The following is a 22,880-nucleotide window of genomic DNA, read 5'->3' as shown; positions in this document are numbered from 1 at the left end:
GTTGATATAGTCCATCCTTAAGCATCCCTCGAAGCAGTACCTTCTTTGTTTCCTTGTCCTTCACAAATCAACAATTATAATGAAATTCAAGAAACACATTGTTATCTGTAGTAAGCTTGGAAACACTGATTAAATTCTTTGAAATTTCAGGCACCAACAAAACATCAGTAAGTAATAATGGTTGTTTTCCATGAGTAGTGCTTAGATTTCCAGAACCAGTATGAGATATTTGTAATTGATTGCCATTACCTACTACCATTTTATCCTTACCCCCATATTCCACTTTCTAAGTCAGATTTGTTGCATCGGCAGTGACATGATGACTGGCTCCACTATCTGCGAACCGGGCTTCACTATTAATAACATCAGGTGCAGCTACATAAGCAGATGGTGTTGGTTTGGACTGAGTTTGGTTATGTGCAGGATCTGACCCCATGTATGCTTTATCGTAACGGTTATAACACACTACTGCTGAGTGACCATACTTGCCACAGACTTGGCAAGTTGGTCTTGAACTGCCAGACTCAAATCTGCCTCATCCTCAAGATCTATTTGAGCCACCACGATTTAAGCTTGGATAAGTCAAACGACCACCAGAAAAACCAAATTGTCCTCATCCTCGACCTGGATTGTGAGATCGGGTAGAGAGATTTGCAGTAGGGGTTGGAGCAATGGATTTGGGCTGGTTGACCAAGCTCAGTGCATGTAGGCGACCCAATTTGCTCTCAAAACTGAGTAGCATCTCTTGTAATTCTTGCCAAGTAATGCTGGTTCTTGTTTCAACAAGAAGAATAAGAGGTAGATACTCACCATCAATTTCGGAAAAAACATTTGCCACTAGCTGTGACTCTGGATATGGGTCCCCTACAAGAGCGAGCATATCTGACCAGGTCTTCTTCTGTTTGAGATAATTAATCATAGGGGTAGAGCCTTTTCGAGTTGTTTAGATAAGAGTACGAGTCTCATCCATTTTGGACTTATGAGCACCACAGAGATTTTCCAATGCCTGCCAGAGTGCTGAGGCAGAAATGCAACCCATCACCTCTGTAGCTATAGTTTCAGTCATCAAACTGTATAGCCAGCCCATTAAGAGCTGATCATTCACAATCCAATGCTCATACTCAGGATTCACTCTCAACCCGAACCCAAGCTGGCCATCACCGGTGGCAGTACTAACAGGAATAAATTCAGGTGGACATACCCGAGAGCCATTGATGAAACCATCCAAACGATGGCCTCTAATAATGGTAGAAACCATAGTTTTCTAGAGGGTATAGTTGTTTTGGTCTAGTTTGAGAGGGAAAGGTTGGTTTAGGGTATTGAAGGGTTGGGTAAAAGAAGGTGAGGGAGAATGTGTGCCAGGGAAATTGGTTCCTGTAATGGCGACATTGCTGACACCTGCAGATGGTGGGGTAGCTGCTGCAGAGACTGGGACCGCTCCAGTGGTGGTCCCCTGTGGTAGTGGAGTCTGAGAATTGTTGGTTGACATGGCTCTGATACCAAGTCAGAATAATTTGCAAAATGAAAAAGGATAAGCTCAACTCAAATGATGCTGAGACTGTGCATTCGTATATATACCCAGAGTACAGAATCACAAGCCATTGATATCGTGACAAGTGGCTGTGTAGGACAAAATAGCATAACATAAAAATATTCCTCACATGATCTGATACAAAAATCACTTATACAGCCCCAGTAATATTAATACCAATTTACTAAATGTAATCTGGACTAAGACCAACACTAATCATGTATTTAAACAGGTAGAACTTCTAAAAGAATTTATGGCTGCAACTAAACTACTTATATTATTGTATATCTGCCTATCGTTGTTAACGTAACTATCATTTTAAGATTGAGTGAATTGGTTATGATATTTTGAAACCAGCTTGTTCACAAATTACATTTGTAGGATTCAAAAGATAGAAGGATTGAGGAACTCACAATGGAACTGGAGCATCAAGATCAACTATGCGAATCATATCGCGAGCTACTGCTTACATTTTTTAAGAATATCGAGAAACAGACAGAAATGCTATCAACTAAAATAAGACATGTTGTTAACAACATTAGAGAGGTTGAATCTGAAGGTCAAAAGCATTCGCAAAAAAGATAACCTTTGTCATTTCTTTTTGTATGAGATTTTGGTTAACACTCCTTGAGAAACTCAGTTTAACGTGTTAAGGTAACAAAACAATTTGGAGAATTGAGCTTGGTTGTTTTAATCCTTTAAGTCATTCTCATAAATGTATTTAATTAAAACGATGTATAGAAAAGTTTGTTCAAGCAACTCGAACAAACTAAATAATAACAATTGCATTAACAGTGAAGATTTTTAGAGGCGTGTGAAGGACCTGTCTTCTATCCCACGATGAAGAAGAAGAAGGTGACTCGGAAGCCTGCATCGCGTGCTCGAATTGAGGAGCCCCCTTCAAACCAGAAATCTGAGATAGGGACTGAATTGCCAGCTACCGAGATCGAACAAAATACTCAGGAGGATGTTGATTCGCAAGTTCAGAAGGTTGACGGGAAGAAGCAGATGGAGGATATGAAGCTGAATTTGGACGACAAAACTATGGGTGATAGTGGTTTGAAGAGGTTGGAGGAAGCATTACAAGAAACGAATTGGGCAGAGGAGTCTGAGAAGGAGGACTTTCGCTCATCAGGCCAATCTCATTGGGCAAAACTTAAAGAAAGACATCAGATAAGTGTGGCGGCCAAACTTCATTATGAGGAGCCCATTCTGACGAATGGCAAACGAGTTTCCCAAATAGATATGGATGAGGTCGCAGAGAAAATTCAAAACTGGAATACTGCTGTGATTTGTATGGTTTTGGGAGCTAATCCCCCATTTACTATCTTTGAAGGGTTTGTTAAACGTATTTGGGGACATTTGGGCATTGAACGTGTAGTGAGGGTGAATATGGGGCTTACTATTGTCAAATTCCATGATGAGGCCACGCGTGATTTTGTTCTGGAAGCGGGACCTGTGCATTTTGACAAGAAGTCAGTGATAGTGAGACCATGGACTCAAGAGTTGGATACAGTAAGGTTAGTTCGTTCTGTGCCTCTTTGGATCCGATTGCCTAATTTAGGTCTTCAATATTGGGGCCAAAACTGCCTCAGTGCTTTGGTTAGCACCATAGGGAAACCAATCATGGTTGATAAATACACCAAGGATCAATCTATGATTAGATATGCAAGGGTCTTGGTTGAAATGGAGATAACTAATTATCCCCCGTTTATTATCTACTTTGTGAATGAAAAAGGTCAAGTGCAAGAACAATTTGTTGAGTATGAATGGCTTCCCATAAAATGCAACAATTGAAAAGGATATGCCATAACATGGCAGAATGCAAGCATAATGGTCCAAAAACTTGGGCCAAGAAAACTGTGACAGAAACGATTTCTGCTGGAGATAATACTGCTGCTGAGATTCAAGGAAAGGCTGCAATATCAGACATTCCCACTGGGAACATTATGGTAACTCAAGAACCAAAAAAGCAACCAGAAATAGCAGGGGTAGGTACCCAAAAGGCTTCTCAGGGAGGGGGAAAGCAGCAAGAAACATACCAAACTCCTGAACATAATAATAAAGAAAATTGGGAGGTTCCCAAGAGGGTGGGAAACTTAAGAAGCATTGAGAAGTTAGTGAAAACAGGCATTGGAAAAAGTCAGAACTCCTTCACAATCCTTCAGGAACAGGGGAAACGAGAGAACAAAGGGAACTTAAACCAGTTAGAGGTTGATGGACTGCTCCAATATCATTAGCTGGAATGTACGGGGGATGAATAAGAGGGATAAGCAACAAGCTATCCTGAGTCTTTTGAAGATAAATAAAGTTGGTATCGGTGCCTTACTAGAGAATAAATTGAGGAATGAAAAAGTTGAAGATATGATGGAAAAGTTGTTTATTAACTGGGACTATCATAGAAGTAATGCCACTGAAGGAAGAATTTTGGTTATATGGCAGAAATCTTTTATCAAAGTTCAGATTATGCAGGAGAACCAACAGTTTTTACACTGTTTGGTGAAGATTGCTGATATGCCGACTGATTTGGTGATCTCTTTTGTCTATGGACTAAATACTATGGAGGAGAGATTGGAGTTATGGAAGGGTCTTTCATGTGTTCCTGTTCCTGCAAAACCTTGGTTGATTGTAGGAGATTTCAATGTTGTTTTTCACTTTGTTGACAGAGCTGGGGGGAAGTCAGTTAGTGCTGCTGAGATTAATGACTCCACTGCCTGGATATCTCAAATGCAGATGGCTAGTCTTAAGAGTATTGGGTCTAAGTTTACTTGGTCTAATAAGCAAGATGGGAAGGATAGGGTGTACTCGAAAATTGATCATGCTTTTATCAATGAGTATTGGGTGGATACCTTGCCAAATACCTTAGCAGAGTTTCAGTGGGATGTTATCTCTGACCACTGTTACTGCCTCCTCAAAACTCAAAAACTTGGGAATCTAGGCACAAAGCCTTTTAGATATTTTAATTTTTGGATAGCTCATCAAGGATTCAAGGAGGTGGTTCGTCGTAGCTGGAACAAGCCTATGGCGGTGAAGGGATTACAGGGGGTGACGAAGAAATTACTTAGGCTTAAACATGTTTTGAAAGCATTTAACAAGGAGGAAATTGGAGATATAGAGAAGGGTTACCATCAAACTAAGGGAGACTATGCTCTGGCTTTAAGCAGAGCTCAAGCTTCCCCTTTGGATATCTCTATTCAGGAAGCTGAAAAAGATGCAGCAGCCAATTACCAAGTTCACTCTAAAATGTACAGAAGCTTTTTGATTCAACGAAGTAAAATCACTTGGCTGCAGAAAGGAGATGACAACAACTCTTACTTTCATGCGTGCGTTAAAAAAAGAAGGGTGGAAAATAGGATTGTGTCCTTTCAGAATAAACAGGGAGTTATTATTGATGACTACAATCAAGTTGTTACTCATTTTCTGGACCATTTCCGTGGATATATGGGAAGCACCAGCACAACAACACATAGCATTAATACTCACTGTATTGGGCTTGGTCCCTGTTTGGACGTCGAAATGCAGCTGCAACTCATTAGGAATTTTCGAAAATCAGATGTTAAGAAGGCTTTGTACAACATTCCTGGAATTAAGAGTCCAGGGCCTGATGGCTTTGGCTCTGAATTTTATAAGGCTATGTGGCAGGACATAGGTACTGAAATATCTGAAGCCATTCTTGAGTTTTTCAACACTGGAAAAATTCCTGCTGATCTGAACAAAACTGTCCTCGCTATGGTTCATAAAACAGAAATGTCGTGCAGTGCCATTGACTACAGGCCCATAGCCTGCTGTAACACAATCTACAAGTGCATCTCAAAAATGTTATGCAACAGGCTTTCGGAGGTCCTTCCAAAATTAGTCAGTCCTAATCAAGGTGCTTTTATTAAAGGAAGATTACTGGCCCATAATATCCTTATTTTTCAAGACTTGATTAAAAATACAATAGGAGGAATGTTTCCCCGAGGTGTGCTCTGAAGATCGATCTTAGCAAAGCCTATGATACGGTCGACTGGTGTTTTTTGGAGGGTCTTTTGGTTAGTTTGCGGTTTCCTACCCGGTTCATAGCTTGGGTGATGGTCTGTCTTCGTGGCACCTACTATGTACTTATGATGAATGGGAGATTACAGGGGGGATTTCAAGGTGTTAAGGGTCTGCGTCAAGGAGACCCTATTTCTCCATTACTTTTTGTACTGGTAATGGAATATCTCACCCGTTTACTGCAGCTAGGAGCTACTCAATCTAAGTTCAATTTCCATCCTCTGTGTAAAAACCTCAACATAATAAATCTCTGCTTTGCGGATGATTTAATCATCTTCTGTAAAGAAAATAGAGACTCAATTCAGTGTGTAAAGCAGCTTTTTGAGGACTTCTGCAACAGCACAGGGCTGAAGGCTAATCAAAGCAAATCCTCTGTCTTTTTTGGAGGTGTGCCGAGCCTTGAAAAAGTTCATTTGCTTCAGATTTTACAGATTAAAGAGGGAACTTTTCCTCTTAATTATCTTGGTGTGCCAATGAGACCAACAAAATGGAAAGCGGTTGATTGTGATGTGATTCTAAAAAAGATTAAACTTCGGCTTCACACTTGGGCTAGTAGGCACCTCTCTTATGCTGGAAGGACTCAACTTATAACTTCTGTTCTATTGGGGTTACGTAACTATTGGATGAATATCTTCATGCTCCCTCAAAGTGTTATCAAGGAGATAGATAAGCTTTGCATGTGGTTCTTGTGGGGTAACAATGGAACCCGAAGTCACTTACATAGAGCTTCTTGGTCCAAAGTTAGCTTGCCTAAAGCTTATGGAGGGTTGGGTTTTGGTGAAGGCACTAAATGGAACAAAGCTATGCTTGCTAAGTATATTTGGGCTATAAGTCATCAGCTTGAGGTGTTATGGGTTAAGTGGATCAATGCTGTCTATTTAAGAGGTCAAAATTTCTGGAAATATCAACTTAAAGCTGACTCTAGTTGGTATTGGCGCAAACTGTGCCATATCAGAGATACATTTTCTGAAGTGGACATAAATGCGGCAGCTAGTCATGGGTACTTCAAGATTGGTTTGTTCTATAAAAGAATAATCCACCAAGATCAAGTTAAGTATCATCATTTTGTGTGGAATAGGATGAGTGTGCCTAAGCATCGATTTATTATTTGGCAAGTGGTAAATGACAACTTACTCACCCGAGACCACTTGCAAAAGGTGCTTCAGCATCTTGACAGCAGCCTTTGCCCAGTTTGTTATTATCAACTTGAAGAGAGTCATGAACATCTTTTTTTTTTCATTGTAACTGTTCTCAACAGGTAACTCTCTGTATTCAATCTTGGTTAGGCTGTAAGTGGCGTCTTCGACTCAAAGATTGGACTTGTTGGATTGAAGATAGGAGGAAGGGTGTGAAGTCAGAGGTAATGGCAGCGGTTTTTTCAGCAACTTTATATCATATTTGGCAAAACAGGAATTCTTGTATTTTTAATGGTTACTCATTTAGGGTGAATGTTATTGTTGAGATGATAAAAAGAGATATAGTGATAGAGTTAGTTTTTTCTCTCAAAAGAAAATGACAGCCAATGAGAGACTCTTTGTGAGGAAATTATGTTCAGTGTAATGTTGTTTGAGCCTTCTGTTTTAGGGAGGTTTTTGTTTGTATTTGGGTTAGTGATTAATGAAATATTTCTTTCTTGATCAAAAAAAAAAAAAAAAACAATTGCATTAACAACATATTATATAAAAAAAATTATAATGGTTTGCGAATGTTAACTCACTCAAATCGTTGGACTGGTTAAAAAAATTTCCTTATTTGGGCAGAATATAAATTAAGTAACCCAAATCGATTATTACATAAGTTGATTTAAAATTCTTATAACCTGCCCAATGCACAATCCTACTACTGAGAATCAAAACAAAAAAAATAATTTTGTCAAAAAATAACTAAATAAGTCATGGATGGCTGTTCTTAATTTTTTAAGACTACTGTCACATAATTGAATTTGAATTATATTTGTCTTTAATTTATTTAATAAATATTAAAGCATATCCTTGTATTAGTGTGTCTCTTATTAATTTAATTAATTTTAATAACAATATTGAAATTATTTATTAATTTCAATTTGACATAAAAAGTTTTTATTTTTCTTTAGCAAATAATACAAATTGATAAAAAAAATTAATTTTGTTCTCACATGAAATAAGCAAATATCATTTAAGCGTGTATTTCACCATTACATTATGTAAATTGTTTGTTTTTAATTTGTATGATTTTGTAATGTATCATATTGGAAGAGAAATAAAACTCGTACAAATCCATAATAAGAGGAATTCCCAAAAAGAGAGATTAATAATGTTTTTTTTTTTTCAATTATTAAGTCTTTTTTTTTTTTAAAGGGGAATTCATTTATATTAATCAAGGATCCTCACCAACTTCGTGAGCAATACATTGTTCAATAAAATCATAAAATAAACGATAAAAATCATCTTGTAGACTAAGTTTTGCCAATGAATGAGCCACTTTATTCTCCTCATTCACTGTTAGGAATTGTGCCCTTGAAAGCATACGTGTTGGACAATATTTTATGAAATAAATAATTAAGATGAATTTTTGCATATATTAATTGTTTATCATTATTATTAGAATAATATTATATGAATATTAGAAAATTCTTAAGTTCGTTATTGTGACTACAAACTTGTATTGGTACGGAAGGATTAAGATTGTAGGGAACGAATTTAAATAGTTCACAGTAAAACATAGTTACATGAAATCTTTGGATTAAATACTATAAGTACAGTTCACTAGTATTATGAATACATGTAATCATATTCGGATTATTGATGTAGTATGACATTTTAGTGGAGGTACTTTGTATAATGTGGTTATATAAGAATTGGACCTGATATGTTATTAATACTGTAATGACCCAACTATTTCTATGACTTTGGACCATTAGATCTATTATACATAGCTACTATTTTGGGAAAGATACATAAGAAATAATATAACTTTATTAAATATCAAAATATTGTATCAAATACATAATAATAGAAAATATGGCATGGGTACCCATTGTTTAAAAGAAAAACATAAACTTTAATTCAATTGTTTAAAAAAACTAAATGCGGAAAAACATGATCTAAAAGACTAAATATAAATAACTTCATCATCGATCGACACGCAGTCCACTCAGTCCATTCATCCTCAACACACATGCCAAGCTTCCAATAATCCTTCCGCCTCCGTATCTAGTTTCCTGCATCACACTAACAAAAATAAAGGAATGAGCCTAATGCCCAGCAAGGAAAACCTAACACATAACTCATATACATAAAATTCATAACGTAGCATATAATAAAACATATCATAAACATATGTCACACATACTATAATGGCCATTATTACTTGGGGTCCCATAACTAAACAAGTCATATGCCCATTAGATTTGTGGCTTGCTAGCTAAGCAAGTCATATGCCTATAAATTTATTGGGGCTTGTTAGTGTACAGGTCATATGCCCAAGTCTTCAAACATACACAATATAACATTTCATAACACAACATAACATAAGATAACATATCACATATCATATAACATATAAAACCCTATCCTATTTTCCTTACCAATATACCGGGATGATGAGAACAAAGTTGGGATTTTGGAACACTCGTAAAAACCATAATATAGAGGTGAGTATACTAAAGAAAAGAGATGGAAAGAATAAACTACACCATCAAAACGATACTTACCAATGAAAACCTTAAGTTCGAAGAACTTAGATGCCTAACCAAGAATAGAAAAAACTGAGTTAGGATTTGAGTAGAGAAGAACTATAAGAATCAATTCAGAAAGGAACTAGAATTAGGAATACCTTGAATGCTTCTATGACCGAACTATACCTCGAAACTGAAATACACTATAACCTTACTTCCCAAGTGTTTATTAAGCTTATAACCCCAATCCAAGTGTTTATCACTCTATAGTCTCACTAGCACATGGAAAGCTCTGATCAATGCATGAAGAATGAATGAAAAGTCTTGGTGCTAGGTCCTATTTATAGAGTTCTAGGAATAAAAATCTTCTTTTTGGCTTTGAATAAAAATAATAAATTTAATTGAAAATATTTGAATATCCTTCAGCCAAAGGCTTAGGAATTGGTCAAATTTTTCAGAGAGATTTAAGGATTCAAAACTTGATTTTTAAAATAATAAAAACAAATAGAATCCTAACTTCTAACTCCCTAAATCTCGTAACTCTAAACTCTCCTGCAGTAAAATCAACATATCTGGATCTGTAGAATTCCGATTTGAACTCTCTTTATATCGTTAGAAAGCTAATTAAATTATCTACAACTTTCTAGAAATACTATTTTTCAAAATTCATAACATAACTGGGTCAAAAACAGGTCGGAAGTTACAGTACCCTAAAGTTACGAAAAATCTATTTACAACCTAATCCACAAATAAATAAAATTGTGACAAATATCATGCTCCTATCAGATTTTGTTAAAGACTAAGTCTTATATTTATCTTATTTTATCATTAAAATAATAATTCATTAATAATCATACATATGACAAGTGTCATATTCCTATTGGCTCTATCTAAACCTTAGGAATAACCATGCTCATGACAAGTGTCACATTCTTATTAGCTCGATCTAAACCTTAGGTTATAATAATTATCATATTAATAACCAGCAATATTAATCAAACCTTATGTTATAATTAATATTCTTAAACTTATAAAATCCATAACTATTGCTAGGAGTTTCCAACTAAGTCCCAGCTTGAACCAAAATCCATAGTAATGAACATACTATAACTAATACTAGCTATTACTACTACTACTACTACTACTACTACTACTACTACTACTACTACTATCTAATTAGCTAAGTAAATTCTGGGACTCTACAAATACTTAACTAAATACAGTTTTATTTTATAAGTATTGATTAAACATATCAATAAGATGATCATATACAAATTGATCTTAATCCTGAAGTTATTACGATTTCTTATTTATGTCATTTGATTCACTCGTCATGGTTTGTCAAAATGATCAAACTGAAAACTTTTGTTTTGGGGACTCATTGATGTGAATGGTTGGGGACATAACATACATATATGGAATCTATACCTTTTCGAGAGGAATTGAATAATGGTTCTCTTAAGGGTCAATTTTTGGAATTGAAAGGTTATTGAGTTCAAATTCATAAATCAATTTATGAATTAACTTTTACTAGTAAAGTTAATGGTAAACAAGAAATAATCAAAAGAGGTAAAACAATGATTTTTTTCCCTACTTTAGTTATGAACTATTGATGGAGGATTGAATTGTATGTAATGATTAAAGGTTGCAAGGCTGAGAGGAGAGATCAATAACTTCTTCCAAATTGATGGGGAATCATTATATGATGCATGTGAGAGGTTTAAGGAATTTTTGAGGAAGTGTCTGTTAGGAAACTTATATAAGATCTTGTTTATTTTCATGTAAATCATATATTAAACATATTAATATACGATAACCTAGAACATATTTCTAAAATTGAATTCAAACAGAAATAATGATAAGAACACTTACATTATACGCAGTAGAATGATTGAGTCATCCCTTCAGTTTCTCTAACCCTTGTATCCTTTCTGTCGCAAAGTACCACCAAGAAACTGAACTGATCTTCAATTTTCTTCACAGCCTTCCAAAGTATCCTTATAATCACCTAGACTAGGGTGGACAATTCTCAACACATGAGATAGATACAAAGAGAAGAAGAGAAAATAATATTGAGGCTTAGAAAAAGACTTATGTTTGTAGAGAGAATCTAAAACCTACTAGATCTTTTGATTTTTAGTCAGATAGTCTTTTTGTAATCTAATTTCAACTCTCACTTAGCATTCCTTTTATATGATCAATTAGGTCACTTATTTAATTAAAAAACCAATAAAATAATAGCCAATAATCAGCCCTAGGTAGAAATTATCATGAGCTTTAGGCTCGTGAAATTTCTCATTTAATTATAAGCCCGTTGGACTTAAAATCAATGCCTGTATTATTTTCTATTGATTTAATTAATTAAATAATTATTTAAATCTTGTATCAAATTAATTATTTATAATTTGAACCTTGATTTAAACTTATTTATTAATTTAGATATCAATTTATCTTAATTAATAAATCTGCCATAATTTCTCTTTTCTTCTCTAAATTACATAACTTTGTGAAACTATCCAAAATTGATCTGGTCAACTTTGATAATTCTAATTGATAATTAAATCAATTAATTGAGACTATCAAGATGATTTTTATCCAAGGTACAATGGGGACCATGGGCCTATGAAATCAATCTCCAATAAGTTATCATAAATCTAACAAATAAATTTACTAACTTATTAATTCCTCGTGACTCCACTAAAGACTCAGAATTACACTCTTGAATTCATAGAAGGCTCTATAAGCAATGTAGATACGTTATTAATTATCCATTGTTACAACCATAATTTTCACTCAATCCTCTATAGATAGTTTACAATGAGATGGGACTAAAATATTGTTTTACCCCTCATTGTATTTTATCCCTAAAACACTTAGTTCCTTGTAAATAATATTTCAGTAAACTAATATTAATTACTGAAATGAGATCTCTATCATTTAGCACCTTGAACCAAACTAAAAGGAAACCATCGTTTCACTTCTTCATCAAAAGCTATAAATGTTCATATCTATGATTAACACTCCCACTCAATTATACTACCGAGTTCCCAAGATGTAAGTATGGGCTAGTCCGTAGGGTAAGCTGGTAACGAACAAGTTAAAGAACTCAAATAATACAACTAACCACTCAAAATTGAGATTGAATTGACATATGGTCAACTATATGATATGAGTAGAATAGATAATAACGATATGTTTATTTATCCTATCTACTGTTAATATCGGTCCAGTCCGATGTAACAAATACAACCGATCTTATCTACTTTGCTAATGTTATGGAAAGAACATAACACTGCGATGTGTAAGTAGATCATATTGTAGATTGGCAAGTCAGTGTAAATCTTGTGCACTGACTAATCTTAGACCTAACTTATATTTGAACATATAATCATATTTATATTCCATTGTGATTACGTCACTATAAATATGATTAGCTCTATGCTCGAGATTTAATAGAACTTTATATTAAACAAATAATCATGAAAATAAAACATGTGAACAAAGTGTCATGTCAAAAAATGATTTCTATTCTTTTAATGATAATAAAATAAGATTACAAAGAAATTGAGTTTTAATTAGGGCATAAAACCCCAACAAACTCCCACTTGCACTAATTGAAACTAATGTCTTAATTCTACTAATCTTATTTCCTTGATATGCTTATCAAACGTAGCTTCTGGTGGTGTCTTTGTAAATGTATTTGCAATCTTCATAACCTTCACATCTCCCCTAGCCACATATTCTCGAATTATGTGATACTTCTTTTCTATATGCTTACTTCTCTTGTGACTACGAGGTTCTTTCGAGTTGGATATCGCTCCTGTGTTGTCACAAAACAACACAAACGGTTTATCCATTTCTGGAATAACACCAAGATTTGAATAAAACTTCTTTAGCTAGATTGTTTCCTTAGATGCTTCTGATGCAACTATGTATTCAGCCTCCATGGTGGAATCTGAGATCGCAGACTGCTTTACACTTCTCTATATCACAGCTCCACCCCCAAGAGTAAACACCATTCCAGAAGTAGACTTCCTATCATCGACATCAGGCTGAAAATTTGAATTGGTGTAGCCTACAGGGTTTAGAACACCACCCTTGTAGACTAACATATAATCCCTAGTCTACCTTAAATACTTCAGGATATGCTTAACTGCTATCCAATGTTCTGGTCCTGGGCTTGACTGATACCTGCTCACTACTCCCACTACATAGAAGATATCTGGTCTAGTACACAACATAGCATACATCAGACTTCCAACTACAGATGTGTAATGAACTTTTCTCATTGCATCTTCCTCTTCAGGAGTTTGGGGAGACTACTTCTTTGAAAGATAAATTCCATGGCGGGACAGTAGACGTCCTTTCTTGGAAATTTTCATTGAGAAATGTTCAAGCACTTTACCCAAATGATTGGATACCTAGAACATAACTTGCTTCACCCAAATCCTTCATCTGGAAGTGAGTGTTCAGCCAATTCTTCACATCTGCAATTTCTTAACATTGTTTCCAATGAGTAAGATATCATCTGCATAAAGAACTAGAAATACCACTATTTGATTTGCATTTAGTTGTGATAACTCTATGATATAGAGTTATTTAGTCTTCTTTTACACTTGAGTTTATAAGAAAAGAGTGTTGAATTGAGTCTTTAATCGTTAATGTTTTAATTAATTTGATCTTTGTGTCTTGTGTAGTTTAATTTTAGAGTTGAGTTTGTTTTAGCTATTTAGGACTTAAATAATTATTTTGCTTTCATTTTCTGTGATAAAGGAGCTCAAGCTAGTTTGGGAAGAGAAAGGAGTAGAAAAGTTGGCAAGAAATAGTGGAAACATGCTGAAATATGCAATTTTGCTAAGAGGATTGCTGCAGCATTCTGGAGCTGCGTGGTCAACTATAGCCCAGCTGGAAAAAGTCAGTGCTAAGTGGCTTTGCCAGCTAGCCTGAGGTGTAAAAATAGCCACATGGGAACTCTTATGTCAAAATTATGGTGGACTAAAGAAAGGTTAGCTTAAAAGGGGAAAAGTAGTGGATTGGGCTTACTAATTTTAGAAGGGAATTGTACCCTAGGGTAAAAAAGAGAGAGCATCATGTGAAAGAGTATAGAGGCAACCATTTTTGGAAAATAAAAGCAAGATAGAGAGGAAGAAAAACCAGAAATCAAGGAAGAAGTGGAGGAGAACGCATAAAGAAGTTCAATCATTAATTGGATTTGTTCTTTCTCTTGTTTCTAAACTTCATTTTATATTTTCTATTTTGATTTCTACTCTTAATACTTATGGGCAGTATTGAATTTGGATTAATGTTATTTAAATCAGTCATGAACTAATTTTTGTGTGGCTTGAATTATTGATGAACCCTATATCATAGTGTGGTAATTTCTTACACCTTATTTTAGTGAAATCTCTCTTGTTCACTCAAGTGTGCTTATTATTAATTTCTTGTTGTTGTTTGGCCATCAATGGCAAGATTATTTAATTATGTTTGATGTTAGAATGATTAAATATAATGAGAAGAACTTGGATGACACAAGTCATAATCTATGTTAGGTTATGTTAGTAAGTAACATAGTGATGTGTTATTTCCCTTGTGTAACTTTTGAGAATTGAACCTTGAATTTGTATTATTAAATCTGGTTTGACATAGGAATATGTTTAATTGGGTAAAAAAATTAATATCATAAAATTTGGGAAAGTTTTATGAGTTTTTATTGAATTCTTGTTAACTTGGGAGTTTTGCTAAAATATTGTTGTCGCAATCTGTTCAGCATAAATAACATAGGGGGAATTAATAATTACAGTCCATTTTACAATCCTTGTGTTTCTTCCGAATTACTTTGTTTAGTTCAATTTTATTTTCAATATTTTTTTTATATTTCATTTAGCTTTACAAACAACACATTTAATTGTCAATATCTTTAAGTTGTTTAACAATTGTTTGCCTATTTTTCTATTTTGCAATCCCTATGGAGATGATTTACTTATCACTGTATTACTTGTGTGACTGTGTATACTTGCGTATTTAAATCAATTAAATTTACACGACAAGTCTTTTTCGCCGTTACCGGGGATTGGAATTAGAAATTTGTGAAATATCAATTACTTGCAATTTATTTTTCTTTGTTGATCTGACCTTGTTTGCTTTCTCTTGTGTTTTCTTAGGTGATCTATTGTATGAATGAGTAAGAAGACATTGAACTAGCACCTATTGGCCCTGAGATTGAACAAACAATTATAAGAAGACTAAGGGAACAATGGGCTCAAAATCGCCTTAATATGGCTGAAGAGGTTGAAGGAGTTGAGGGTGCTAATAATGTCACTAATGCAATTGCTATGGCTGATGATAGAGAGAGAGCCATAAGGGAGTATGTTGCCCCCATGTTTAATGAGCTCAATCCGGGCATTGTTAGGCCTGAAATTCAAGCACCCCAATTCGAGTTAAAGCCCGCGATGTTTCAAATGTTGCAGACAGTGGGTCAATTTAGTGGGCTACCTATTGAGGATCCTCATCTTCATCTTCGTTCATTTTTGGAGGTGAGAAATTCTTTCAAGCTACAAGGAGTGAGTGACAAGGCCCTAAGGTTGAAATTGTTCCCTTTCTCTTTGAGGGATTGAGCTAGAGCTTGGCTAAACACCCTTCCTCCCAACTCGGTGTCTACATTGAATGAGTTGGCTGAAAAATTCTTGATGAAGTACTTTCCTCCTACCAAAATGCAAAGTTTCGCAATGAAATCATGTCTTTTCAGCACCTGGAAGAAGAATCCTTTTGTGAAGCTTGGGAGAGATTTGAAGAGTTATTGAGGAAGTGCCCACACCATGGGATTCCTCATTGTATACAAATGGAAACATTCTATAATGGGATCAATTATTCCATTCACATGGTGTTGGATGCTTCAGCTAATGGGGCTATTCTCTATAAGTCCTACAATGAAGCCTATGAGATTTTGGAGAGGATTGCTAGCAAAAATTACCAATGGTCCAATGCTAGAGCCTCAACAAGTCAAAAAGTAGTGGGTGTACTTGAAGTGGATGCATTGACAACTTTAACCGCTCAAGTTTCATCAACGACTAACCTTTTCAAGAACACAAGTTTGGGGGGAATGGTACAACCAGCTGCTATGGGACAACTTGTTTATGTGTCTTGTGTTTATTGTGGAGATGGGAACACATTTGAGAGTTGTCCTTCGAATCCCACTTTGGTTTGTTATGTGGAGAATCAAAATGCGAACCGTAATAACCCATATTCAAACTCTTATAATCTGGGGTGGAGGCAGCATCCCAATTTCTCATTTGGGGGGGGGGGGGGGGGGTCAAGAAGCTAGTTCAAGCGGAGCACCAATGCAAAACAAGCCTACATATCCACTGGGGTTTTCTCAACAACCACCAAGCAATCAAGCTCGTTGGAGAGTTTAGTGAAAGAATATATGGCCAAGAATGATGCTGTGATTCAAAGCCAAGCGGCATCCTTGAGGAACCTAGAGATTCAAATGGGGCAGCTAGCTAATGAGTTACGGAATAGACCCCAAGGCACCTTGCCTAGTGATACTGAAAATCCAATGAGAGATGGTAAATAGCAATGCAAGGTGATTACTTTGAGGAGTGGTAAAAATCTGAAGTTGAATGAGGAGAAATCTAAAAGCAAAAATGAGCCCACTTCAATCCAAAGTAGTGTGGAAAAAGAAAAAAGAGTTGGGAGTTTGAATATGTCCAATACTTACCCTGAAGCAAATATTGTAGCAATTCCTCTGCAAAATGCATCAGATAAGCCAATGAGCAAGCCACCTCCACCATTTCCTCAGCGATTTCAAAAGCAGCAGCAAGATAGCCCATTTCGAAGATTTTTGGATGTATTGAAGCAACTTCACATCAACATACCTCTGGTGGAAGCTTTGGAACAAATGCCTAACTATGTCTTGAATAATATTTTGACAAAGAAGAGGAGGCTTGGAAAATTTGAAACGGTTGCTTTAACTGAAGGTTGTAGTGCTATTTTAAAGAATAAAATTCCTCCAAAGTTGAAGGATCCAAGCAGTTTCACAATTCCAATTTCTACTGGGGGACGAGAAGTTGGTAAAGCTCTTTGTGATTTGGGAGCTAGTATTAATTTGATGCCCATGTACATTTTTAAGAAGTTGGGAATTGGAGAAGCAAGGCCAACTACACTCACTTTGCAATTAGCTGACCGTTCTATAGTGCATCCAGAGGGAAAGATTGAAGACGTCTTAGTACAAGTATACAAGTTCATTTTTCTGGCGGATTTTATTATTCTTGACTATGAGGAAGATAGGGATGTACCGATCATCTTGGGGAGACCATTTCTTGCCACCGGGAGGACGTTGATAGATGTTGAAAAAGGAGAGCTCACCATTCGAGCTCAAGACGAATAAGTCACATTCAAGGTTTTTAATCCTATACGATCTCCTAATGAAGTTGAAGCTTGCTTGGCCATAAGTGCTTCTAACTTCAAGTTGATTGAAAAGAATGCATGAAAAGCATAGCAAGGGAGTGAAGAAAAAGGTCTCTTTTGAAGAAATTGAGAAAGGTGGTGAGCCATGGATAAGTAAGGAAGAAGAACCATCTCATCCTCCAAAGCTACCGAAGAAAAAGAAGAAGAAAAAGAAACATAGTAGAAAGTCTCAATCGCAAATGTTGGAAGTTGGGAAGAGAGTGTTTTTCTTAAACTCTCTAGTGAAATCAAGTTGTGATGGTGGTTTTTTAGTGAAGAAGGTGTTTCCCAATGGTGTGGTGGAATTATATGATGAGCATTTGGGGAGAGCATTTAAGGTAACAAGGAAATGAGCAAAGTTTGGGGGAAGCGAGGTTGAGCAATACCAAACCTCGGTTTCCTTGAAAGATCCTTAGAAAAAAAAAGTGAAGTTTGGGTTGCTATGGTTTTTGGAGGATCCATTTGTAAAGCAACTTAAAGAAAGAAAGAATAAAAATACATTAAAAAAATAATAGAATAAAATGAATGATGAAAATATATATATGTTAAAAAAATAATAGAAAAAAATCAATTTAAAAAAAGAAAAAATATATATATTAGTGTTTTTAGTTATTTTCATTTTAATTTTTGTTATGTTAATTTCATTTTAGTGTAATGTTGTTTTTGGAAGTGGTGTTACATTTGTTCTTGTGTTTCAGGGGTTCAAAGGTGAGAAATTGGTATTCTGGAAGTAATTTTTGGGTCGGATGGTTTTGTGAACTTTTTGCTTCAGCAAACAAGGAGCAAAAATGGGCCTCATTTCCAAAAAATAGTGGGTTCCGTAAAAAAATTTGCTGAAGCAAAAATTTGGCAATTTGAAGCAGGCACAATTTGAATAGGGCGTGGTCTTACTCGGAAAAGAAAAAAAAGAATAATAATAACAACCCCAAGCTACTCAAGACCATACCCTAACCCGAATGCCCTCATTCCTTTTTCTCTTCGTGCCTCTGTCCTTTTCCCAAGCCACCATCACCATTTTCCTCACCTCCGAGCACCACCTCCTACAAAATCAGCACCGAACCCAGCCCTGCCTCCCTCCTTCCTATGAGATCCCCAAATCTAGGCCGAGAGTCCCCAAGCATCTGCCTTTGCTTCCCATCGCCCCACAAGCCCCATTCATAGCCACTCTGAGCTCTCTGTCCTAGAACCCAGTAGCACCCCACCTTCCGTGAGCTCCACCCTTCTGCAAGAAACCCGATCCCGTCATGCCCAAAAAACCTCGAGAGAATCCAGCCCAAAAAGCGAGAATCTCAGGAGCATCACCGAGAACTCTCCATCTGCAACTAGCTGCGCCTCACCCAAGCACCAAGTGACCTAGCTGCGCATCCCTTGAGCATAGCCTGCATATTCGTTGAATGAGCATTTCTGAACTCTACTTCCCAATTTGATTTTTTTTATGTCTGTTTCTTTGTATTCTCTGTTTTAGGTGTATTCTTGTGTACTAGCAATTTTGTGTTGTGTTATACTTTGGTCTCAATTGTTGATAATGAATTTGGTGTTTTATGTACTGGGTGCTCTGTGTTGTACTTAGTTAGTTATATTTCTTTTGTGATTTTTGTGCAGTGAGCACCGAAATTTGAGTCATTTGCCTTGTGTTTTGTTGCTAGGAAGGTACTTTGTTAACATAGTTATCTTTGTTCTGTTTTTAGTTTGTCTTTGTTTTGTTGTGTTGTCGTTCTTTTGAGGATATTCATTGTCTTGGTTAGTGTTTAACTAGGGGGCTCGATGACGTTCTTAAAAAAAATTACAAGATATAATAAATCTAAGTTGAAGCTGAATATTTTTCTTACTTAAGTTTTAAACTAAATTCTTTGGGTGTGAATGTTGCTAGAAATTGATTGATGAGAGTGTTTTTCTTTTTAGTGTGTGCATAGCTTGCTTAAGCATTTTTGAGACCCTAGAAAAAGCTAGTTTCTTATGAGAGATTAAGTTTCTAGAATTACTTAGTGATTTTCCTTGAGGTGAAATCCTAGGCAACACCACACCGATGACATGATTTAGGCCATCCTTGGACCGTTTGAGACTTTGAAGCCTACATTTTATGCATTTTATCTCTAGTCACCCTGTTGAGCTTAAGTGTCATTTTCTTGCTTAACCACTTATTAGCCTAGATATATATTTGTATAGATAATAACCTATTTTAACCATATCTTTTAGCACCTTGATCTTTATAGGATTTATTTGTTGTTGTATTTTTTTTTTTTGGGGTGGGGGGGGGGGGGGGGGGTTGAGAGGCGTAGAGAGTGCGAGAGGCATTAGGTGAGCGTTTTCATTTTCTTCTTTTGCTTGTTTTCACCATTGGGGACCATGTTGATTTTAAGTTTGGAGGAGAGTGTATTATCATTTTTCTTGTTCTCTTGCCATCTAGTTGTTTATCTTCATTCTAAAAAGATATAGAAATTCCAAAAAGAAAAAAAAATTCAAAAAGTAAAAATTAAAGAGTGCACTCCCTTGCATCAAAGGAAAGTTTGAAAAAAAAAACAAATTCAAATTCAGAAAAAAAAAATCAAGAAAAAAAAGTAATCAAGTATATTTGTAAATAAGTTTGGGGGTGTAACTCTTCAATTAAAAGGAAAGTTTATTTTAGTTTTTGTTTTTGTGTGTTAGTAATAAAGGCTAGTGGCAAGAGTTATATTTTGTTGTGAGGGTGTTCTTTGGGAAAATTAATGTGTGCACTGATTTAGGTCCTAGAAAGATTGAGGTGCTTAGGGTGATTCAAGCCAAAATTAATATCTCTTTGGTGTGGTGTTTGTCTACATTAGTGGAGAGGGAATCACTAAGTAACTTATGGAGGCATTATTTAAGCTTTAGGACCAAGGCCTAGTTTAATTTTGGGTGATAAAAAATGTTTAGGAAAATCTATGCATGCACTAAAGGGTGAAACACTTGACTCATATTTTGACAACAACATTAATGCGTGAAGAGTTTGGTTTAAAGCTTGTGTAAGTTTGAAATTTAGCTTCTCTTATTCAAAATAAAATTCCCGAGAGCCTTTCCCTTTTTAACATTGGCAAAGCAAAGGTTATCCTTTCTTGTTGTGTCTTGTCCTTATTGTTTTCTGTTTTCTTTTGTTGTTTAGTTTGTGTCTATTGTATCTTTTGTTATTTTTTTAGATTCATTACTCGAGGACGAGCAATGTCATAAGTTTTGGGGTGTGATAACTCTATGATATAGAGTTATTTAGTCTTCTTTTACACTTGAGTTTATAAGAAAAGAGTGTTAAATTGAGTCTTTAATCGTTAATGTTTTAGTTAATTTGATCTTTGTGTCTTGTGTAGTTTAATTTTAGAGTGAAGTTTGTTTTAGCTATTTAGGACTTAAATAATTATTTTGCTTTCATTTTCTGTGATAAAGGAGCTCAAGCTAGTTTGGGAAGCAGACGGAGTGGAAAAGTTGGCAAGAAATAATGGAAACATGCTGAAATATGCAATTTGGCTAAGAGGATTGCTGCAGCATTCTGAAGCTGTGTGGTAACCTATAGCCCAGCTGGAAAAAGTCACTGCTAAGTGGCTTTGCCAGCTATCCTGAGGTGTAAAAATAGCCACATGGGCACTCTTATGTCAAATTATGGTGGACTAAAGAAAGGTGGGCCTAAAAGGGGAAAAGTAGTGGATTGGGCTTACTAATTTTAGAAGAGAATTGTACCCTATGGTAAAAAAGAGGGAGCATCACGTGAAAGAGTAGAGAGGCAGCCATTTTTGGAAAAGAAAAGCAAGAAAGAGAGGAAGAAAAACCAGAAATCAAGGAAGAAGAGGAAGAGAACGCATAAAGAAGCTCAATCATCAATTGAATTTGTTCTTTCTCTTGTTTCTAAACTTCATTTTTTATTTTCTATTTTGATTTCTCCTCTGAATACTTATGAGCAGTATTGAATTTGGATTAATGCTATTTAATTAGCCATGAACTAATTTTTGTGTGGCTTTAATTGTTGATGAACCCTATGTCATAGTGTAGTAATTTCTTGCACCTTATTTTAGTGAAATCTCTCTTGTTCATTGAAGTGTGCTTATTGTTAATTTCTTGTTGTTGTTTGGCCAGCAATGGGAGGATTGTTTAATTATGTTTGATGCTAGAAGGATCAAATATAATGGGAAGAACTTGGAAGACACAAGTCATAATCTATGTTAGGTTATGTTAGGAAGTAACATAGGGATACGTTATTTTCCTTGTGTAACTTTTGAGAATTGAACCTTGAATTTGTATTCTTAAATCTGGTTTGACACAGGAATATGTTTAATTAGGTAAAAAAATTAATATCATAAAACTTGGGAAAGTTTTATGAGCTTTTATTGAATTCTTGTTAACCCGGGAGTTTTGCTAAAATAATGTTGCCGCAATCTGTTCAGTATAATTAACATAGAGGGAATTAATAATTCAAGTCCATTTTACAATCCTCGTGTTTCTTTCGAATTAATTTGTTTAGTTCAGTTTTATTTTCAGTATTTTCTTTTAATATTTCGTTTAGCTTACAAACAACCCATTTAATTGTCAATATCTTTAAGTTGTTTAGTAATTGTTTTGCCTATTTTTCTATTTTGCAATCCCTGTGGAGACAATTTACTTATCATTGTATTACTTGTGTGACTGCGTATACTTGCGTATTTAAATCAATTAAATTTACAATGCAAGTTGGTAAACACAAGACTCATCAATATTTTGTTCAAAGCCATAGGTTTCGATTATTTCATAAAACCTAAGGTTCTAGGAACGAGAAGCTTGCTTAAGTCCATAAATGGACCTATTCAACTTGCAAACTTTTCCTTCTTGTCCAACTACTTTAAATCCTTCTGGCTAATCCATATAAATGACTTCATCAAGCTTCCCGTTAAGAAAAGCTATATTGACGTCCATTTGCAAAATCTCATAGTCGAGAGCAGCTGTTATGGATAGGAGGATGCGAATGGACTTGAGCATGGCTACCGGACTAAAAGTTTCCTCATAGTCTATGCCTTCTCTTTGGGTATAACCCTTTGCCACTAATCGAGCTTTATAATTTTTGATATTTGCACCAACACCTTGTTTCTTCTTGTAGATCCATTTGCACCCAATGGCCATAAAGTCACTAGGTGCTTCCACAAGATCCCAGACGGAATTTGAGTACATGGACTCCATTTCCTGTTTCATGGCTTCGAGCCATAGTTCCTTTTCAAGGCTTGCCATTGCCTGTTTGAAAGA

The 22,880-nt window shown here is 35.5% G+C and overlaps 2 protein-coding genes and 1 non-coding gene across 3 annotated transcripts; 2 read left to right on the top strand and 1 right to left on the bottom strand.

Moving 5' to 3' along the window:
* The first annotated feature begins 5,637 nt into the window (after nt 1-5,637).
* LOC133824458 (uncharacterized) lies at nt 5,638-14,168 on the top strand. The gene is made up of 3 exons (XM_062257346.1): nt 5,638-6,723; nt 6,825-6,926; nt 13,995-14,168. Exons 1-3 carry the CDS (start codon nt 5,638-5,640, stop codon nt 14,166-14,168), a joined length of 1,362 nt encoding a protein of 453 aa, XP_062113330.1.
* Nucleotides 14,169-15,936: 1,768 nt separating this feature from the next.
* LOC133828231 (small nucleolar RNA R71) lies at nt 15,937-16,043 on the bottom strand. The gene has a single exon (XR_009890862.1). It is a non-coding gene; the product is annotated as a small nucleolar RNA R71 (small nucleolar RNA).
* Nucleotides 16,044-16,059: 16 nt separating this feature from the next.
* Nucleotides 16,060-17,607, top strand: LOC133824457 (uncharacterized). The gene is made up of 3 exons (XM_062257345.1): nt 16,060-16,419; nt 16,837-17,286; nt 17,350-17,607. Exons 1-3 carry the CDS (start codon nt 16,060-16,062, stop codon nt 17,605-17,607), a joined length of 1,068 nt encoding a protein of 355 aa, XP_062113329.1.
* The last annotated feature ends 5,273 nt before the right edge of the window (nt 17,608-22,880 follow it).

This window comes from Humulus lupulus, chromosome 3 (genome assembly GCF_963169125.1).
Source record: "Humulus lupulus chromosome 3, drHumLupu1.1, whole genome shotgun sequence".
In the NCBI taxonomy this organism is placed as follows: Eukaryota; Viridiplantae; Streptophyta; class Magnoliopsida; order Rosales; family Cannabaceae; genus Humulus; species Humulus lupulus.
The sequence above is the reverse complement of the archived record's forward strand: the minus strand, read 5'-3'. Positions and strand labels throughout refer to the sequence as shown.